This window comes from Platalea leucorodia (assembly GCF_965183815.1).
Source record: "Platalea leucorodia genome assembly, chromosome: 3".
NCBI classification, from domain to species: domain Eukaryota; kingdom Metazoa; phylum Chordata; class Aves; order Pelecaniformes; family Threskiornithidae; genus Platalea; species Platalea leucorodia.
Genome location: NC_138825.1, coordinates 73,481,926 through 73,500,691, shown reverse-complemented (window position 1 = coordinate 73,500,691; position 18,766 = coordinate 73,481,926). Strand labels below are relative to the sequence as shown.

General features: G+C 38.5%; 1 protein-coding gene across 1 annotated transcript in view; it reads left to right on the top strand.

The window, feature by feature from the left end:
* RFX6 (regulatory factor X6) overlaps nt 1-18,442 on the top strand; it is a gene marked incomplete at both ends in the record, with an annotated part of 36,599 nt that extends 18,157 nt beyond the window's left edge. The window contains 13 exons of the mRNA XM_082307746.1: nt 1,262-1,369; nt 3,755-3,832; nt 3,926-4,039; nt 6,088-6,137; nt 6,925-7,084; nt 8,542-8,686; nt 9,965-10,074; nt 11,942-12,059; nt 13,160-13,282; nt 14,691-14,900; nt 15,398-15,901; nt 16,902-17,120; nt 18,276-18,442. Coding sequence (XP_082163872.1) covers nt 1,262-1,369; nt 3,755-3,832; nt 3,926-4,039; nt 6,088-6,137; nt 6,925-7,084; nt 8,542-8,686; nt 9,965-10,074; nt 11,942-12,059; nt 13,160-13,282; nt 14,691-14,900; nt 15,398-15,901; nt 16,902-17,120; nt 18,276-18,442 — 2,106 coding nt within the window. The remainder of the gene's footprint in view (nt 1-1,261; nt 1,370-3,754; nt 3,833-3,925; nt 4,040-6,087; nt 6,138-6,924; nt 7,085-8,541; nt 8,687-9,964; nt 10,075-11,941; nt 12,060-13,159; nt 13,283-14,690; nt 14,901-15,397; nt 15,902-16,901; nt 17,121-18,275) is intronic.
* Between the last annotated feature and the right edge of the window lie 324 nt (nt 18,443-18,766).

Genomic DNA, 18,766 nt, shown 5'->3' with positions numbered 1-18,766 from the left:
AAAATGGAACAAAGGGTTTCAGCCAAGTAGTCTTCTCTAGGTTTGAATGCAGTTCTACGAAAATAAGTCCAATTCAGTCAGTAAGGACAGAATAATAATACAGATTTTATTGCTTCTCTTGAGGATGAGGGTTTCATCTTAATTGCATCATTTGAGGGCTTAATAAGCGTAATGTGGTGTGCATTATAAATATAAGCATAGTAACACTATATCACTACAGAATGTTACTGCTCGGCTTTACTGAGAAGTAGACTAAATCAGATTTTGTGAGAGTATTAGGTTAGGAGTCTAAACAAGGGTTGATTTACCATATATTGCTTCATGGTCAGTATCCACACATACAAGGCTGCTTGTTGTTTCATCCTTCAATCCTATCTCTCCAAAGGCTAGCATCTAATAATTATTCAGGATCTTTTCTTAGTCTGTAACTAATACAAGATGTGTCTACGATATTTCAGATGTCACAAGCTAAAAGAGGCTTAAGAGGTGAGCTCTGAGAACTGAAGGAAACTCTCAGATCAGCAGAATTTAGCATAATCCAGGAGGAATTTATCTTGTCTCCAGGTCACCATTGACCATGTCTCGACAAAGTAACTGAAGAACACTAAACGGCTGGGAATATTGTTCTTATTGAGATATGAAACTGGGGCTTCATGTCAAGTCTGCCACAATCACAGAGACCTATATAATAAATTCAGAAGTGTCCATAGACCCTACCTACCATCACATCCATAACACCATAAAATATTATCAAACTTTATGATGAACTAAAATAGTGGTTACGTAGTAAAACAGCAGAAATCACTATTGCTGTGCTCTCAGAGCAGGAAGAGAGCAGGGGAGAATAACATCTCCAGTATCCTAGATCCTTGCACTAGAAAGATATATATTAAATAAAACTTAGGGTCTCCCTGAGGATATCACAGTCCATACTGTAGAGGAGACTAGTATTCTACTTTACTTTTTAATCATAGATTATATCCAAAGCTTGTAGAATTCCATGAAGTAATGTGGCTCAAAGGCTGCATCACTCTGAAAATTGTATTGGGTGGAGTTTAGATCTAGGCAAGTATTTAATTACCTTTCTGAGCTGGAATCCAGATCTGGATAAGCATCAATATTTTGGAAGGCTTATTTGAATGTAAGTATTCTGGAATGTTGAGAGACTCATGAGATAATATGCAAGTTTAGCATGAATTGCTGGTTTCAGTTGAATCTATATTAGCTATTTCAATGTTCCTGTTTTTTCCTTCAATTTCAGGGTGGTTTCACTCGTAAATATTCTCTGAGTTCCAAAACTGGAACTCTCCTCCCAGAGTTTCCAAGCGCTCAACACCTTTTGCTTCAAGGGTGCATTTCTAAAGACAAGGTAAAATGTGAGCTACTTCTTTTCCGACTTACAGATCAAAAATTGCCACAGAATGTTTCTTCATATCTTAGCCTTTGAGGTATTGACATGAAAGAGCCAGAAATGTCCATAATCAAACAGAGGTGACTGATTTATAGAGGGGGCAAACCTTTACTAACACCGATTAACTGGCTTTCCACTGGAAAGGTGGTTGAATTATTTACCTATTAACTGACCTAGTATTTTACAAACTGATGGTATGTAAGACGGGGAGAGCAAAACAAACAAATAACTGAGAGTTGTATTCATTCCAAATGCCTTTGGATTTAAGGTGAATTTTGTTCTGATTGGATCAGAACAAATAATTCACAACAAATAATTAGATGAACTTTATTCTCTTTCATTAATATTTTGAAAAGAGACTGTGAAAATCTGAGCATTTTTTTTTTTTTAATTAGTAAAATTGTATTCCTCAAATCAATACTCAGTATTGCTCATCCTAAGGATAACTGTTCAGTGAGAAGTATTGCTGGCATATGTTTTATGTCTTTGACTCCTTCCCTGTATGTTACGTCTGTGTTGTTTCTGGTCACATTACAGGCTGCTACATCCCTGAACTGTGCTAGAAACCTTTTGGTACACATTGTGAACTCTCCAGTTTATCCTTCAGTACAGGTCGTGATGGTGGCTGTCTTGAGATATGGTGCTTTAAAGCTTTTTGTTCTATGAGCGCTTCTTCTTAAGTTTGTTCTGTGAAGGTAGTGAAGCTTAGGATTCTTGTTGTGAGGAGCTTAACAAAAGGAGCCATCTGTAGTACAGAGACCTTAGCTGGAAGTCTTGAAGTTCCTAAAGAAAACCCAAGAACTGGTGTACTCAGCAGTGTGCATCACCTGCTGCTATAGTCTCCATCAGTGAATTGACATCTCATATATACAGCATTCTCATAACATTTAAATCTGAAGACCATTTGAGGTTCCTTGCAGACCCAGCACAGTAATGTAAGCAAAACTGAATTTTACCACTCCAACAATGAAGAAAAAGATGCAACTCATTTTCTCCTCATTTTTGGGCCAGCAGCATATAATCGCTCTGATGTTGGGACCAGATGATGGGAGGGCCCAGCAGGGCTTTGCGGGTTACTGTCTGGGGACTGACCCATGGAGTTATGAGGAGACTGTGGGGAGAGAGATGACATTCTGTGTGTCTCCCTCTCTCTTTTCCCTTGCTGCTCTTTCCTCATTCCTTGTTCTCTTATTTCCTGTTTTCTTTCCTTACTGTCTTTCCCCTCCTTCAGCTTATCTGATGAAGGGTTATTGAACCTAAGAAGTTTAGGTACTCTGTTGAAGAGAGCCCGTACATGAAGTTTGACTCCTGCATTAAACTCCTAAGAAAGTGCATGCAGCTGAAATCTCTGGAGAGTCCATAAATGTAGCAGTCCGCACTAAAATAGATTGATAATTTCTGCATTTTATGTTTCTGCAGAAAACTTACACATACTTTAAACTTCCATCAACCCCTTCCAAAAAAAATCTTTAAAATTATCTTGAATCTCACCCTTTGCCATTGTTTTTCAAAGATATGTAGTTACAGAAGCAGCTCTGAAAGTCAGCACAGTCTGTTTTCAAAGAAATCTGTATGCTAACCTATTGAAATAAAGTGGTACTAGATTAATTCTAAACCTGATATTGGTTTGCTGGAGAAGTTCATAAGCTGTAACAAACTTTCTGTGATTCTGGACCATAAGAATGGTTTTGCTAGCATTTTTATTTCCTTAAAATACTTTACAAAAATCTTGTTTTAGAATTTGCTACAAATTTAAAAATTTACTACTATTTTTTACAGTCTTGTAATACCTCTGTGCAGTTATTAAAATAAGGGAACACTCCACTCAGATAAATTAGCCTGATGAGATGAAAGGGAGTTCTGCTTTTTAAAGTTCAGTTCTTGTAAGGCAGTGATTAAACTTTGACCAAATGACTGGCAGCTATTTTCTCATTTGTCCAACTAGATGATGTTTCAGAACACTCATAGACGCCTATAGTAGCCTAATGATTAACTTGCACTACTCTTTGGGATTAATCTTAGCTTCAGAAAGGTGAATTTACTTTACCATCTGACAGGCTAATCTAGCTATTGCCTTACTTTGATATCCACATTTTCACAGTGTATACAGATTCAGATGCTACATTTCTGACAACAGCACGGAGACATAAAGATTTCAATGAAAACTAGAGATGAGTGACCTCCTCATCACTTCTGAATATACAGACTGCCTATTTGTAAATATGCATTGTAATACAGTTTATCTTCTGTATTTAAATACTACCTACAGAAAGCAGAAACCTAGCTCATTATAGCAGTAGAGAGCTAAGAAACTCTGTTTAATCTTTCTTTCTTCCAAAATAGGTAGATACTCTTATCATGATGTACAAAACACACTGTCAGTGTGTCCTTGACAATGCAATTAATGGGAACTTTGAAGAGGTAAGGTTGTTTGAACATACATTCTTGGTATATATGCACAGGGAGCCAAGAAAGCATTATTTATGTCCATGAATCTGGTTCCTACTCCTTTAGATTCAGCATTTCTTATTACATTTTTGGCAAGGAATGCCTGACCACCTTCTTCCCCTGCTTGAAAATCCCGTCATCGTTGACATCTTCTGTGTTTGTGACTCAATACTGTATAAGGTAAGTTAAGCATTTAGCTACATGGATAATCTCAACCATGTTATGGCTTTTGCTTGTGTAAAAACAGTGTTGAAGTTAGAATAACAGGATGCCATGACTGCTTTCTGCTGCTTACCTGTGTAAATCAGCAAGGATTCCATTGAAATCAAGAACTTAAAACTGGCACATGCAAGAGCTGAACTCCAGTCTCAGCTCTGCTGCACACTTGATGTGTGACTATAGGCAGCACAGTAACGGTGAAATCCTGACCTGCTTGTCTGAATGTAGCTAAAAGAAATGCTTGTGTGCTTCACTGACAAGGCTGACTAAGTTAAGCCTGGATGAAAACTGAAGCCTTGTTTTTACTTAAAAGATTATTGCAATTTCTGCCAGCAAAAAGAGTGTGTGGCAGATCAGCAAGGTGATTCCACATGCAAATCTGCTACTCACAGATTATGTCAGGCCATGGTTTCAAGTTACAGAGCTGGACCAATACTGGGTTAAGATACTCCTGCCTCTACTGCCTCTTATAGTTCCTGTGTTGCTAGTTGCACCAGCAAAACTGCTGCACTCTGAACTGGTTTGGGTTTAAAAAAAAATCTAAGGAACATTTGTTTTTCCAGAGTTTTTGTGCCATATGAGTTCTTTGATCTAGTTCACAGCATGATCACACAAATAGTAGAAACTAAGTGAAAGTAAAGAGCATCGCAAGGTCAGGATTAAGCAATAGAGCACTGCGGAAAAAATAAAGAAAGTAATACCACCAGAGTTTCCTGAGTTTTTAATTTAGAAAATCAGATCAGATCATTAATTAATAGCTGCAAAGTACTTTTAAGTTCCTCTGATAGGACGTGCCATATAAATAGAAAAAAGATTGTCATCCTCTCTCTAACACATTTCACAACCACATATCAATGGGAAGAAATAACTGTTGGCATAACAGTAGACACCAAGCAGTCAAAGCAAGAGACTTGGGGCTGTTTAGCACTGAGTGCCTTATTGTCATCTGTTTGTCATTCTGTACTGTACAAAAATATGGGGGAAAAATCCAGAAAAGATGAGAATGTGCATTTCTTAGAAGCATATCAAGCTGTAAAATAAGAAGAGATGTTTTGGTTAGCAGAGTGAAGTAAAGGTGATTAGCATCAGAGGTCATAATTAGTACCCTGGAGATGAGCCATTAAGCCTCGTTTACTTCCAGAGGTTATATTGTACCTTGAGCTTATGAGTTTCTTCCTGCTAGAAATATGCTGTCCCAAGAGATCCAATATTAACTTTATTTGTAATAAATATTTAATGTGACAGAAGAAGAAATACTACAGGAGCACTAAATTCTAAATGAAATAAAACAGAATTTCTCAAAAGTTCATAAATTTACTGTTGTACCTCTTCTTTGTCTCTCGCTATTTCTCACTTATAATCATGTTAGATATTCTTGACAGCACAGCTGCCAGAAAGAAGGAGGAATTTTATTGCATTGTTATAAAACCATTTACCTTAGTAGTGGAAACAGATTTTTGGGATATAGGCTAACAACTTTGCTCTCCACAATAACAGCCCCCAGAAGGCATGCCAGATGGCACAGTTTTTGCCAAAACAACCACACTTAGCTATAGGGGATTTGTCCTAAACTCTGAACACCTTCAGTGCCGCACGAACTATGGCAGGAAGAAGAGTTATGTGGCTAAAAGCACTCAAGGACTTGGGAGATGCTTGAGTATCTGCTTTACTGAGACTCACAATGATGCTAGAAAAGACAAAGTGTTTATGCATCTCACTTGTACTGATTTCCCTACTGTAAGACACGAGTGACAGCACTTTCTTGTTTTACTGGCATGCTGGCATACGTTAAGAATGGGAGCAGTCTAGGTATATAAATATCTGACGTGTTCCTATTTAATAGTGATGGGAGAAATCTAGGTAGATAAATATCTGGACAATAGGTTGAATGGCTTTATTCTATATAAATTTCCTGTCCTTATCACTTTGCAATCTAAGTAGACAAGACAGATATGAATGAATAAATGGCCAGTGGAAGCTCAATATCATTTTCTGTTACCTTTTTGAAGGTCCTTACAGATGTGCTTATCCCTGCAACAATGCAAGAAATGCCAGAAAGGTAGGTATTTGACAATAATAATGCTACATTCTGTTTGTTAGGCATATTCCAGATAAATAGCAGAAATTCTATATCCTAGGGAAATTTTCCCACAATATTTATGCTCATTTTTAGAACAGTAGAGTATGTATGGCAAAATACTGTCCGCTCTGAGGACAGCTATAGAACAGCCTTAAAATATTACACAGTATTTTAATGTCCCATTTTACTGGCTTATTGGATATTTTGAAATAGGTTTTTTCTACACTAAAGCCCTAGAAGATCAAAAAAGAAACAAATGTACTCATGTTGTTTAAGGAAAAGTGATTGTTACCTTTTTTTCAGAATACTTTTCAGGTTTGTATCCTATGCATCACCATAATATCTAAGCATTTTCTCAACAAGACATTAATAAGAGGATTATTATAAGATACCTTTGAATCTTCTCATTTTTCCTTTCCCTTGAAGGGCATCTTGTTTGGGGTTTTTTGTCTGACTAAGGCCTTTAGCTTCAGATATCTCCAAATGGTTCTTGGATTTCTTATGGTTTATTCTTAAAGCTAGTGTTTTTCAACCTATTTCAATTGGCAGATGGCTTACAATTTTTCTCAGAAGAGGCACAGATCAATATATAGTCAATTTTAGCCTTTTGATGGTTGATCATTTCCTGTTTCCTTTTGGTGACACCTGAGGAGTAATTCACAGATATGTCCAGGAGTCTGTTAATCATAGATTGAAACCCAATTATTTAAACTAATGCAAGACAATTTTTATTGATGTTTCTCTAAAATACATTTTTTTCCTATAGTTTACTGGCAGATATAAGAAACTTTGCAAAAAACTGGGAACAGTGGGTTGTTTCCTCTTTGGAAAATCTACCAGAAAACCTGACAGATAAGAAACTGCCTATTGCACGAAGATTTGTTTCCTCCCTGAAACGACAGACATCATTCCTACACTTAGCACAGGTAAACTGAATAAGACTATACATCCAAAAAATTGTCAATTACATTCAGTGCACCTTGCTGGCTATGAGATATAATGCATTATTTTTTCAAGGTTCAACTTCAGCCATGGAAGACTTGCACCTGGTAGTTTTAACCATGCAAGAAGGAAGCAGCCATAAATAGATCTGACCAAAACTTCAAACTTTTGTAGTAGAAAAGAGAGAAAAGACCATGATTATAATGAACTAATATCATGGGAACTTTTGGCAATCAAATGATGAAGTGGAATATATGGGTATTTGTTTTAGTTCCAAGTTGGAAAATATCAGATGATCCTTCTTGCCTAGCAAAGGTTCCCTGTCTTGTCCGTGGTGTCTTTTAGTGACCTTATTTCTTTTTGAGTTTCGACTGAAAGAAGAACATGTGAGTGCCAGGTAGCTGAGGGCTCCAAGGCTGTGTTGGCAGGATACAGGTATCTGCAATTAGGAGGTACCTCCGTGTGATGATTTGGTAGATTATACAAAAGGGTACAATGCCTTTTGGGGAATTTAAGTGCTAACAGCTCGGGCTTTGAGGTGGTAGTCCTCAGGAATAACTGTAGATGCACCATATACTCATCTTGACTTAGTTTTCTCTTTCATAAATATTAAGACAGAAGTAGCATGTGGGTGACATTGTGAAGATGATCTGATAAGAAGGCACATTAGGAGAGCATTAGAAGTCTAATGGAAGGGAAACATTGTCTCATCTGATCTACAAAAAACCTAGCCATGATAAGAAAATTGAACAGAATATGATTCTTCTCTGAGGAGTTATTCAGGTGATCCCTAAGTGTGGGTCTGTGCTGGTTTTGGCTGGGATAGAGTTAATTTTCTTCATAGTAGCTAGTATGGGGCTATGTTTTGGATTTGTGCTGGAAACAGTGTTGATAACACAGGGGTGTTTTAGTTATTGCTGAGCAGTGCTTACACAAAGTCAAGGCCTTTCCTGCTTCTCACACCACCCCACCAGTGAGTAGTTTGGAGGTGCACAAGAAGTTGGGAGTGGACATAGTTGGGACAGCTGACCCCAACTGACCAAAGGGATATTCCACACCATATGATATCATGCTCAGCAATAACACCGGGGGGAGGTTGGTGCGAGGGGTGATGGTCAGGGACTGGCTGGGCATCGGTGTGTTGGTGGTGAACAATTGTTTTCATTTGCATCACTTGTCTTTCTTGAGTTGTATTTTTCTCTCTGTTATTTTTTTCCTTTCCTTACAATTTTTTTTATTATTGTTGTTGTTATTATTATTATTTCTTTTTTTAAAAATTATTAAACTGTTTTTATCTCAACCCATGAGTTTTCTTACTTTCACACTTCTGATTCTCTCCCCCATCCCACCGGGGTGTGGGGAGTGAGTGAGCGGCTGTGTGGTGCTTAGTTGCCAGCTGGGGTTAAACCACAACAGCATTTTACCTTGCCTTCTCTTACAGATTGCTCGGCCAGCCCTTTTTGATCAGCATGTGGTGAATTCCATGGTGTCGGATATTGAAAAAGTTGATTTGAATAGTATTGGCTCTCAGGCACTCCTTGCAGTCTCAGGGAGCACAGACTCTGATGGGGAGGTCTACAGTGAATGTAAGTCCATGGTGATATATCTGTATCATTAAAAGTAATTCACTCTTTCATTCCATGCCACACTAGTCTACTTGGAGATGGACTGAGAAAAGACGCACATAGACACTGGATTCTCTAATCTAGCTCGGGGTTAACTTCAGTAGCTTAAGAAAACCAGTGGGTTGCCCTAGTATGTCCTACAAGAACAGAAGCTTATGCTGTGAAGTCATCCCAGCTAGATGACTTTAAATGGTTGCTGAAAAAATCATTTACATGTCAGTTGCTAAGTGTAATAAAATCTCTTTTGAAGTTTTGTCCTAATCAAATGGGGATATTGGCACAGATCAGTTCTTGAAAGATGTCTCAAAAATTCCATATAATTATGACTTAATTTAATGGATATTTGAGCTAGTTTACTTTTTTTTGTATGAATAGATTTTTTTTTACTGAAAGCTGACCTTTAAAAAAATGCATAATTTTCTATAAAGTATAACAGCTATTTTCATACACAGAATAGAGTGGAGTAATGTACAAATTTTGAGGGTATTAGCTTTCATATACATACCTGTTGTTGAAAAAAGATATAACCATTTTCTCTATTAAAAAGATAACTTTTGTCATAGGAATCATGTTGATCAGAGTTCGGAGAGCTGAAAGGAGAGCAATAGCAATGTGTTGTCTTCTAAATATTGTTACTTTGATCATGAAAATTTGTTCTCTTTAACGGTTCACAATCCTATTCACATTTTCATCTGAGTTGCCATTTCCTACTTTTTGTGTAATGTTTTTTTATTTTGTTCTTTATCTCCTTTCACACTGGTTAAAAAAAGAAAAGGAGAAGAGAAATAACTGGTCATTCAGGCACTTTTTAAAAAATGGGAATTGGGGAAGTTAGCTTTACATTGTATTGTTAGAAACTTGTAAAATATAAGAGAAACCTAAGACAGTATACAAGTCTGCCACATTACAGATAAAGCTTTACTACTAAACTTAGTAATGGAAAGGTTTTCAAGGCTGAATCTCGAAATGAATGGAAAATACCAGAATTTTTTTTTGCTTTTATTTTCTTGTAAAACTTCCTTGTCTTACAACCTGTATCATTGTAATGCTTAAGTAATTAAAATATATATGTGTGATGGATGTGTGTCTGCTTGCTTTGCTGGGGAATTGCTCATTTCTTCACTGCTCTAATTCTTTGCTTTTCCTTTCCATGCTACAATATTGTCATGTGGCTGGTGAGTGGCTTTTTCTCACGTTCAGAATAGCATGCAATGATATGTTCTCCTTTTTACATGGTAGATGACTCTATTACAGTGTTCCAAGAACTGAAGGACCTTCTAAAGAAGAATGCCACTGTGGAATCATTTATTGAATGGTTGGATACTGTGGTTGAGCAAAGGGTTATCAAGGTACCTTTCAAATGTTCTGCCTGACTCAAGATCAAATCCTACTCCCCTTACTCCTTACACAGTCCCTTACTTACGCAGTCCCATTGGTTTCCCACATGGGATTCTCATATCTGCTCCCATCTCTTTATTTTAACAGGGGAGTTCTTCATTTAGTGTGAAAGGTTCCAGTGCCGTTAGTTCTAATTAATCATGTTGAGTGCTGTTGAACAGTCTTATGTGTGTGACAAACTAGGAAGTATATCTTAACTAAAACATAAAAGTCAGCACTGTCATAAACTGTACATGAAAGAAACCCATCCACCTTATCTGCGCACGCAGAATTACAGGGGTATTGCCCAGTCAGTAAGGTGAACAAAAGTAGTTCCTTAGAGAAGCAATTCTTTCTTTCATGGTATTTGGATGGTACTGTATGTGGTATAAGTTAATGTAGCAGATGGGTTCAGAAGTAGCTAACCTGTCGAAAGATTTCTACAGACCAGAATAGAAGATACAGTTCAAGTAAGAGATATTTATCCCATTTAGGACTCTAATAAATGTGAACTAGCAGAATAAAATGTTACACATTGCTTGCTAGTAGCTAAACGCTGGTCTTCTCATCAGGTCATGTTCTATCTGGAAATGCAATATCTTATCCATCATTTTAGGGAGCATCTTGACATGAATGGATGCAAGAGGAGGAGACAGTGCAGTTAGCTTTGACTGGCTTGCAAAAGAGTGACTGCCACTTACAGAATAACCACGGGCATGTCATTTTTCCTTTCTTCACCTGTTTTCCCAAATTTCAATGGAGACAGTGATAATTTCTTTCTTTTTAAAGCACTCTGAGTTTCCTAACATTTGCTGTCATATGTGAGCAGCACAGTGAGGAGCTTTGGATGATTAAGGGCAGCAGAGCCAAACTGAGTCCTCATACACACTTACCTAGACACAAAACTCCCACTGTAGCTGAGCAGTCACAACTTATTTTAGAACTGAATTATTATGGTCTAAAATTGATTCCACAATTTCAGAAGACAATTCTTGATAAACAAGCCAGGCAGAAAAGGTGAAGCACTCTCCCATTCAGCATCTACTATGTGATACTGTATTATTAAAGTTAACAGGTATGGTTCCTAGCGTTATTTTCCTGTAGTTGGGGTAAGAAATACCTACAAGTCCTGATATGCAGCTAGGTCAACTAAGCAGAAGCTAATAATTTACAGAACATGTAATCCTTCCATTGCTGTCTGCCTTCTGTTCATGCTAAAGTGTGGTTACTGTCAAACTCACACAACAGCTTCTTTCTGCTTGCTGTTTGAGAAAGCAACAGGGCGTACGTTACCACACGAACAAATCACTGCCAGAGCAAAGTGACAGTATGAAATGAGCAGCATTAAAAGTGTCAATGTTAGGATAGTAAACATACCATTTTGTAAGAGAAAGTCTGGCCAGTATTATACAGATGACATTAAAGTACAAAGACTAATTTCTGTTCCCTGTTTATGTGCCAGAGGGTGGTTTTTTTTTTTTCTTTCTGCCTTGTACACCTGTATATTTACAGAATAATTTGGCACCTTTAATACTAGAATATGAGCTAATCTATATACCTTCAGGACACAGCAGAGCCCAAGCAGTAAGCAGTTCGCTTTATCTGACATTGTCAGAGCTCTACTCTGGTTGCACTAAAAAAAGTGAATGCTGCTCTTCTTTATCACTTTAGGACACACATTATGAAGACAGTTTGAATCAGGCAGCTTGATCCACCCTGCCACATCAACCTGAGTCAAGGACTCCTTGAACTCTCAAGCATATTCAGTTCTCCTTTCTTTTCTCCTGTGTGCAGAAAGCAAGTTAACATACTTAACAGTATTTTACTCTTCTCTTTCAGGCAAGCAAGCAAAATGGGAGGTCATTAAAGAAGAGAGCTCAAGACTTCCTTCTCAAATGGAGTTTTTTTGGTGCTCGAGTGATGCATAACCTAACCCTAAACAACGCGTCAAGTTTTGGTACCTGGGCTTTGTAAAAACACTCAAATTTTGTACATATGTGCTAGCGCTTACCAGCTTTCCACCATTTCCTCAGCAGAGGAACCTGTGCTAGTCTAAAGATTCTTTGATCAAAGCCACAAATGCTGTGTAATGTGTTTTTCAAACTAACATTTCACAGTAAATGATAGCAATATTTTGTTGGTGTCCTGTGTCACATGTTCATTTTTCAAAGGTATTTTTTCTTTTGAATTGCTGGTTGATACTGCTTTGCCATTTAAGAGCTAGAAGCTCTGTTTGTTTTGGTATGGCAATGGAAGTGTAACTGCATATCTCAGTACAGAAGACAGAAGATTTAAATTATTAGTTTTACATGTGGATCAGTTTGGTAAAAAATTACTGCTGTATAGAAGTTCTTGTGCATGGTATGTTTTCATAAAAGCAAAAGGAATTTGGCAGATCACTACTCATTTAATTCTGGGATCAGCAGACAGTCAATTCAACAGTGGTTGTGGCTTTTAAAAATTAAGGTTCACATGTCCATCTTTAGAAATGTTTACATTTTTGGGGACTCTCAGAAAGAACCTTTTATAAAATAGAAGTTGGTAGAGCAAGTTAAACTCACTTTAAATCTAGTACAAAATTTCCTAAGTTTAGTTGTAGGTACATTGTTGTCTAAAATTCAGAGGCTATTTGAAATGGCTGTAAGGAGACACACATTTTTAATGTGATATATCCTTGAAATAAGGTCAAAGACTTCACCAGTTATTGTCTGGTTATTTAGCACAAGGCAAACAGAAATAGAGCAGAGGCATTCTAGCAGACTTTGGCCTTATCTAGCTCCACTGTGTGCCCTCTTCAAGTATAAAGCATGTCTCACTTTCATCAGTATTTTTCTTTGATGTAATTAGTGGTCAAATAGCCTACAGGACAGTAAACAATTGAGCTAGGTGGGCCAGTGCAAAGAGAGATTAGAGCTAGAAGTTAGGCACTATTCCTTGTTGGTCTTGCCAGGTCATTTAAAGTCCACAATTATTTGTTTGTTTCACTTGCTTCTTGTAGAGTGGTGAGAGATGGTCACAAAGATAACTCAGCTACTCTCTCTCTTTTTCCTCCGAAAGGTTCTTTTCATTTGATCCGCATGCTACTAGATGAGTACATCCTGCTCGCCATGGAGACACAGTTCAACAATGACAAAGAACAAGAACTCCAGAATCTACTGGACAAATATATGAAGAATTTAGGTAATTAGAGCTTGGTTCTTTGGAATGTACGCCTGTATTTTTAGAAATTGACATATTTGTTTAACTTTAAACAGAAGCAGGCTTACTATCTTCTCCTGAAGGCGTAGTTATATGCAACGTTGTCAAATTCACCTGAAAAGCTTGTGGCCCTTCACTCAGCAATTCATTCCCACCTTCCTACCATAGTTCAGTTAATAACATTTTGTGGGAATGTGAATACACTGGATCACTGATATGATCTTTGATGGAACAAACACTTGCAGGTGCATCTGAACGGCCACAAGCTGAAATGTGAAAAAAAAGGTGTAAGTAGCAGAAAGGGCAGGAATTCCTAATCCATTTTTTTCTGCCAAAGCTTAAATATGTAATAACACCTTGAACTAGGAATGTATTAAATGTTACCAAAATGCAAATATCCCTGCAAGGTTGGAACACAAGTTTGGAGTCCCGTTTAACACCTGGCTGAAGTATTACTATGTGGAAGAGAAACAAAATGAATTTTAAACAGTATCCTTAACATTTTCCATCTACCAGGCTTCTTCAAGGTTAGACAGCTTGAAGTCATATGCTCCAGGTCCTGTGCTATAAAATGAATGAAGACTGACTTGGATCAAATTCTGGTCCAAGTTAATCCCTAAAAATCCAGTGAAACTCCACTGGGTTCTGCTGAATTATTTTTTATTAACATTAGCACCAGTAATCAATCTTTAACTTTTTGGTTGTGATTACTCTAAATCTGCACCTTACTGCAAGAAACTTGCATAGAATTTGTCTGACGGTAGATGCTGCACTTTTTATTTTAATTCAGCCTTCAGGAAAAAACTTGTCCTATGCAGTGGTTGCCGTATCCTTGGATACTTAGGTGAATTACTTGAAACCATAAGGAACAGTCATGGTTTCCACTGAAGAATAGTAGAACGTCCACTGACTTTATCAATAGTTTGCAGAAAACTGAAGAACTACTGAGTATAACAAATGCTTTTCTCTAGGTATCAGTATGAAAATAGAGTTTAAGCATTCTAAGATTCCCATTGTTAATTCTTTAGGATGAAGTGTCATGAGCCTGATTCACTCTTAGTGCAATTTGCTTGACTTCATTGCTGACATTTACTTCCAGGAAATAAATCTGATTCATACCTTTACTGTGATGGCTTCAGTAAGGAGCTGATAATCTGTGGTGTAGATCTGTGGTCAGGGAATATGATATAAACAGTTCCACTGGGAAAATCAAGACTAGAGCAATATTTGCATTCATTGGCTACATGCAAAATATGGAGGCTTCACTGGCTTTTAAAATAAGCAACCAAAGATACGAAAAGCAGCTCATATGCTGTCTATATACTAGTGGTGAATTTATGTGCAACGAGCATACGTAACAGCCACCAAGAGTTTTCATTTACCCTTCCAGATGCAAGCAAAGCCACCTTTACTGCATCACCAAGCTCTTGCTTCCTAGCAAATCGTAACAAAGCTGCTCCTCTGCCCACTGACACTTCAGTCAAAAATGAGTGTCTAGCAGAGCAAACCTACGTGTCCTTGTCAGCTAGCCAACCCAGCAGTGCACCTTCTGGTCTGAACCCCTTCGCCACAGGAGACAGTGAGAATATGCAGCTGACAGGTATGTATCAGTTCTTCTAGTTTCTTCTTCTCTTATTTGCTGGTTAAGTCTTTCAGTCCACAGTAACACATTGCTGTAAGAGGAGCAATCACCATATGCATTTATAAAGACCTCTAGTAAATAATGTTTCGTCAGCTCACCCTCTCTAACAGATCCTCTTGCAACAATGGTGAAACTGTCCAATATGTCTTGGCTTGGTGAGGTTCTTGTGAGGAGAGAATGAACAGTAACACCTGGAGCACACGAGGCTTGTAACTGCTGGAATTTCCCACTGAATGTGGTAGCCTCCAAGCTGGAGAATGAAAGTGGGAAGCTTTGTAGCCTGAAGCCATGAATTAAAGAACATGGGTTGTATAGGTGGGGCCAATGCATATCCTTTGTAAAGGTTTCAAATGGTGATGTTAAATTCACTAAAGGGTTAGTGTCTTAACAGATCCGCTCTATTCAGCAGTACTGCAGTATGAACGCTCATCACGGCTAATGCTTATTTATTCCAGGTCAGATGGAGCTGTCCCACAGCACCGGTCACCTGATGACTCCACCCGTTTCACCAGCCATGGTCAGCCGAGGAAGCGTTATCAACCAGGGGCCAATGGCTGTGAGACCTCCAAGTGGAGGTCCGGTGTTATCCACACATTCACAGTGCTCTTCCTACTCAGAACCCCTTTATCAGACTTTGTCACAAAGTAATCAGAATTACTATGGAAACAATTCCAATTACCAGGCTATGTTCAGAACTCAGGCCCATTCCAATTCAGGAGTTTACCACCACAGAGCAGAGCACAGCCGATTCAATGCCTTGAGTGAACAGCAGTTCTCCAGAGACTACTTCAGCAACAGTTGTGCTGTGTCTCCATACAATGCGAGATCTCCTTCCAGCTATGGTCCCTCATCCATGTCTCAGGACAATATGCAGTTTCTGAATACAGGGAGTTTCAATTTCTTGAGCAACTCGGTGTCTACATGCCTAGGAGCAGCATATCCCGCTAATGCTTCCAACGGTATTGATATATATTTTCTTTTTCCCTTCTGTTTCTCTTCCCTTGCTGGAGTAAAACGCTTCTTCTCTCCTTTTTTATATGGAAGATGTTTTTCAAGTTTTATTTATAACTTCCTGTTTTCCACTTCTCTGACAACACACAGAGATTGTAAAGCAGCTTAACAAGCTACTTAAGGATTTATTTTCCTCTGGTCAATCCTCAGTTGACCTCAAATGCATCTGCTGCACCTATGCTAATCTTCCTTTGGCACCATTGACATGTCTTGCACGAAGGAAGCAAAACCAGGATGACCCTGTGATTTAACAGTCTCTTGAGAAGCCCACAAAATGTCTACTGTGAAACAGAGCAAGCATAAGATAGCTTACCTCTGGAATCAGCATAACGGGCCATTCTAGTTGCAGGGTCAGGATGGTGAAACGAAGTATAAAGATGTGCACTAGCATTAGTTTGAGACTCTGGCCCTAATATTTCTCATATTTCAAACGTAAAGTTATTGCCACAATCTGCTTCAGATATATAGTCAGCAAAACCATCTCCCTCTTCTGGAGGAAAGACACAGTGGCAATGTTGCTTTCATATGGATTTGCATATGCAGTAAGTATGTATTACCATGCAGGTTTTCTTCCCAGGTATACTTTCCTTGATTGTGAGCTTAAGAAGGGAGCACTGAACTGTGGATAGGAGTCCCCATGGTGTCTCTTATGGCCACTGATTGCAGGCTACTGTTTGATTCTGAACTTAGAATGGAAGGGCAATTCTGTACTGAAGGCATGACTGAACTCTTAGGATGCTTTTCTTCCCTTGTTACCACCCCTCTTTTGGGTCAGTCACTGCATATGTTACTAATGTTACTAGGCTGTATGTGTACATAAATAATCTTATTCTCAAGGGACTCAGCCGGCGACCATTACCTTTTGTCCCAGATTATCGCAGGCTCCTACTCTACCCTTTCTCTTCACCAGTAGTTTCACTCTACTTTTTTCCAATCTCCTGTCAATAGGATATTATGGAAACAATATAAATTATCCAGAATCTGACAGACTTGGAACAATGGTGGATCAACATGTTTCTGTGATCAGCAGTGTAAGCAGCATTCGATCGTTGCCATCATACAATGATATACATGATCCACTGAACATCTTGGATGACAGCGGAAGAAAACAAACAGGCTCATACTACACAGACTCCTCACCTTCAATTGTCTGTCGGACTCCTATGCGTAAGTATAGCCAACGACTGAGGAAGAGCTATGAACTTTTTAGCATCCTAACAAGTGCCGAGTATTAAACTGTAGCTCACACATATAGTATATGAGATGCAATATAGAGATAAAATAGCTCAGTACCTAGGATGTATCATAAGATGTGTTTTCCTTAAAATTGCAGGACAGTGGATTTAAGAACTCTTCACTCCCCTAAGGAGGACTATGATCCATGAGGAGTAGAATGACTGGCCTGAATTGCAGAAAAATCCATATTAGGAAACTATTAAGTGAGCTAATAAGAGACTGGGCTCTTCTAAGGGCTCTTAAGGATCAAATGAAGAAACCAAAGGAACCCTGGGTTGGGGATGTCTAGATATATACTTCCTGTGGTATAGTCCCTTCCTGTCCTATGCTTCAACAACTGCGTGTATTAGGCAAAGCTCCTACTGACAATGAATTTCAGGTGAAATTGCCTAACCCCAAAGGGTTTGTTTTGGTATATACATTAAACAAATTGCAGCTGAGTTTGGTCTCACATTCCAAAAAGGGTTGCACGGAAGATATAAACTAGGGCACCGTTTGTTTCTCCACAAGATTACCTCTTCCTACTGCTTACCTGTTAACCCTGCACAGAAGGTCAGACATTACTTGCCTCATTAAGGCTCTGCAAGAATTCAGTGTTCAGTTCTTTAAGGGATGCTAAAGAGGGTGAAAAAACCCCAGCACCACCACAAATGGACTGTGCCCATCAAGTATCTTCTGTATTCTATGTTGATATGTGCCAGGTGGTGGCAGTGGTACCACCACTGAATATGGACCTGAATGGTGCAAGATATGGAAAGACGAGCATAGCGCACATAAATAGCTTTGCACAATTATCAGAGAAGATGGCTCATATGCAAGCCATAAACTTCAGGCCCGTAGCTGGATTTTTAGCAGAGTTTGCTTATACATGGGTTTTGACCTGTACCCTGATGACGTGAGGAGCCATTGAAGAACAGTTACAGAAGTATAGCTAAATTGAGTGAAGTATAGAAGTGTTGACATTTCCACCCTTGAGATGATGTGTCTGGTAGATAAGGGTTTCCATCAGATGAAATTGGATTGTGTTTTTTATTAAATTCGATAGATAGAAAACTTGCAATGATGGGAACCTTTCTTTTTTCACAGCTTCAAACATGCAAACTGCATCTTCTTCCCAGTGTATGTATGGAACATCTGGTCAGTTCCCTTCTCAGGAAAATCTGGAGTCCCATGGCCCACCAAACAGAGATATGGTGTCATCTTTACCACCAATCAACACTGTCTTCATGGGAGCAGCTGCTGGAGGAACCTGAGCTGAGAGGGACATGTCAGTGCCTTAAGCTTACTTTCCAAATCCAGACATTAAGGCTATGATGACAATCTCCTTCAAGTTGGTGGAATAGAAAAGTATTACGTATAGGTGTTAAAGGAGCCATTTTAGAGATATCAGCAGCCCTCCACACAAAAGAAATAGCTATATTCAGGCTGGGTCCTGGTTGTGAATCACTCAGGATTGTTCTGACTATTACAGCTTTTCGGTCAGAAATTCAGGGTGAGCAGAAAGAACCAGTGATTCTTGCAAGCAAGACTAAGTTGTAAAGAAATGATTACATCTATTCCTAATTTATTTAAAATGC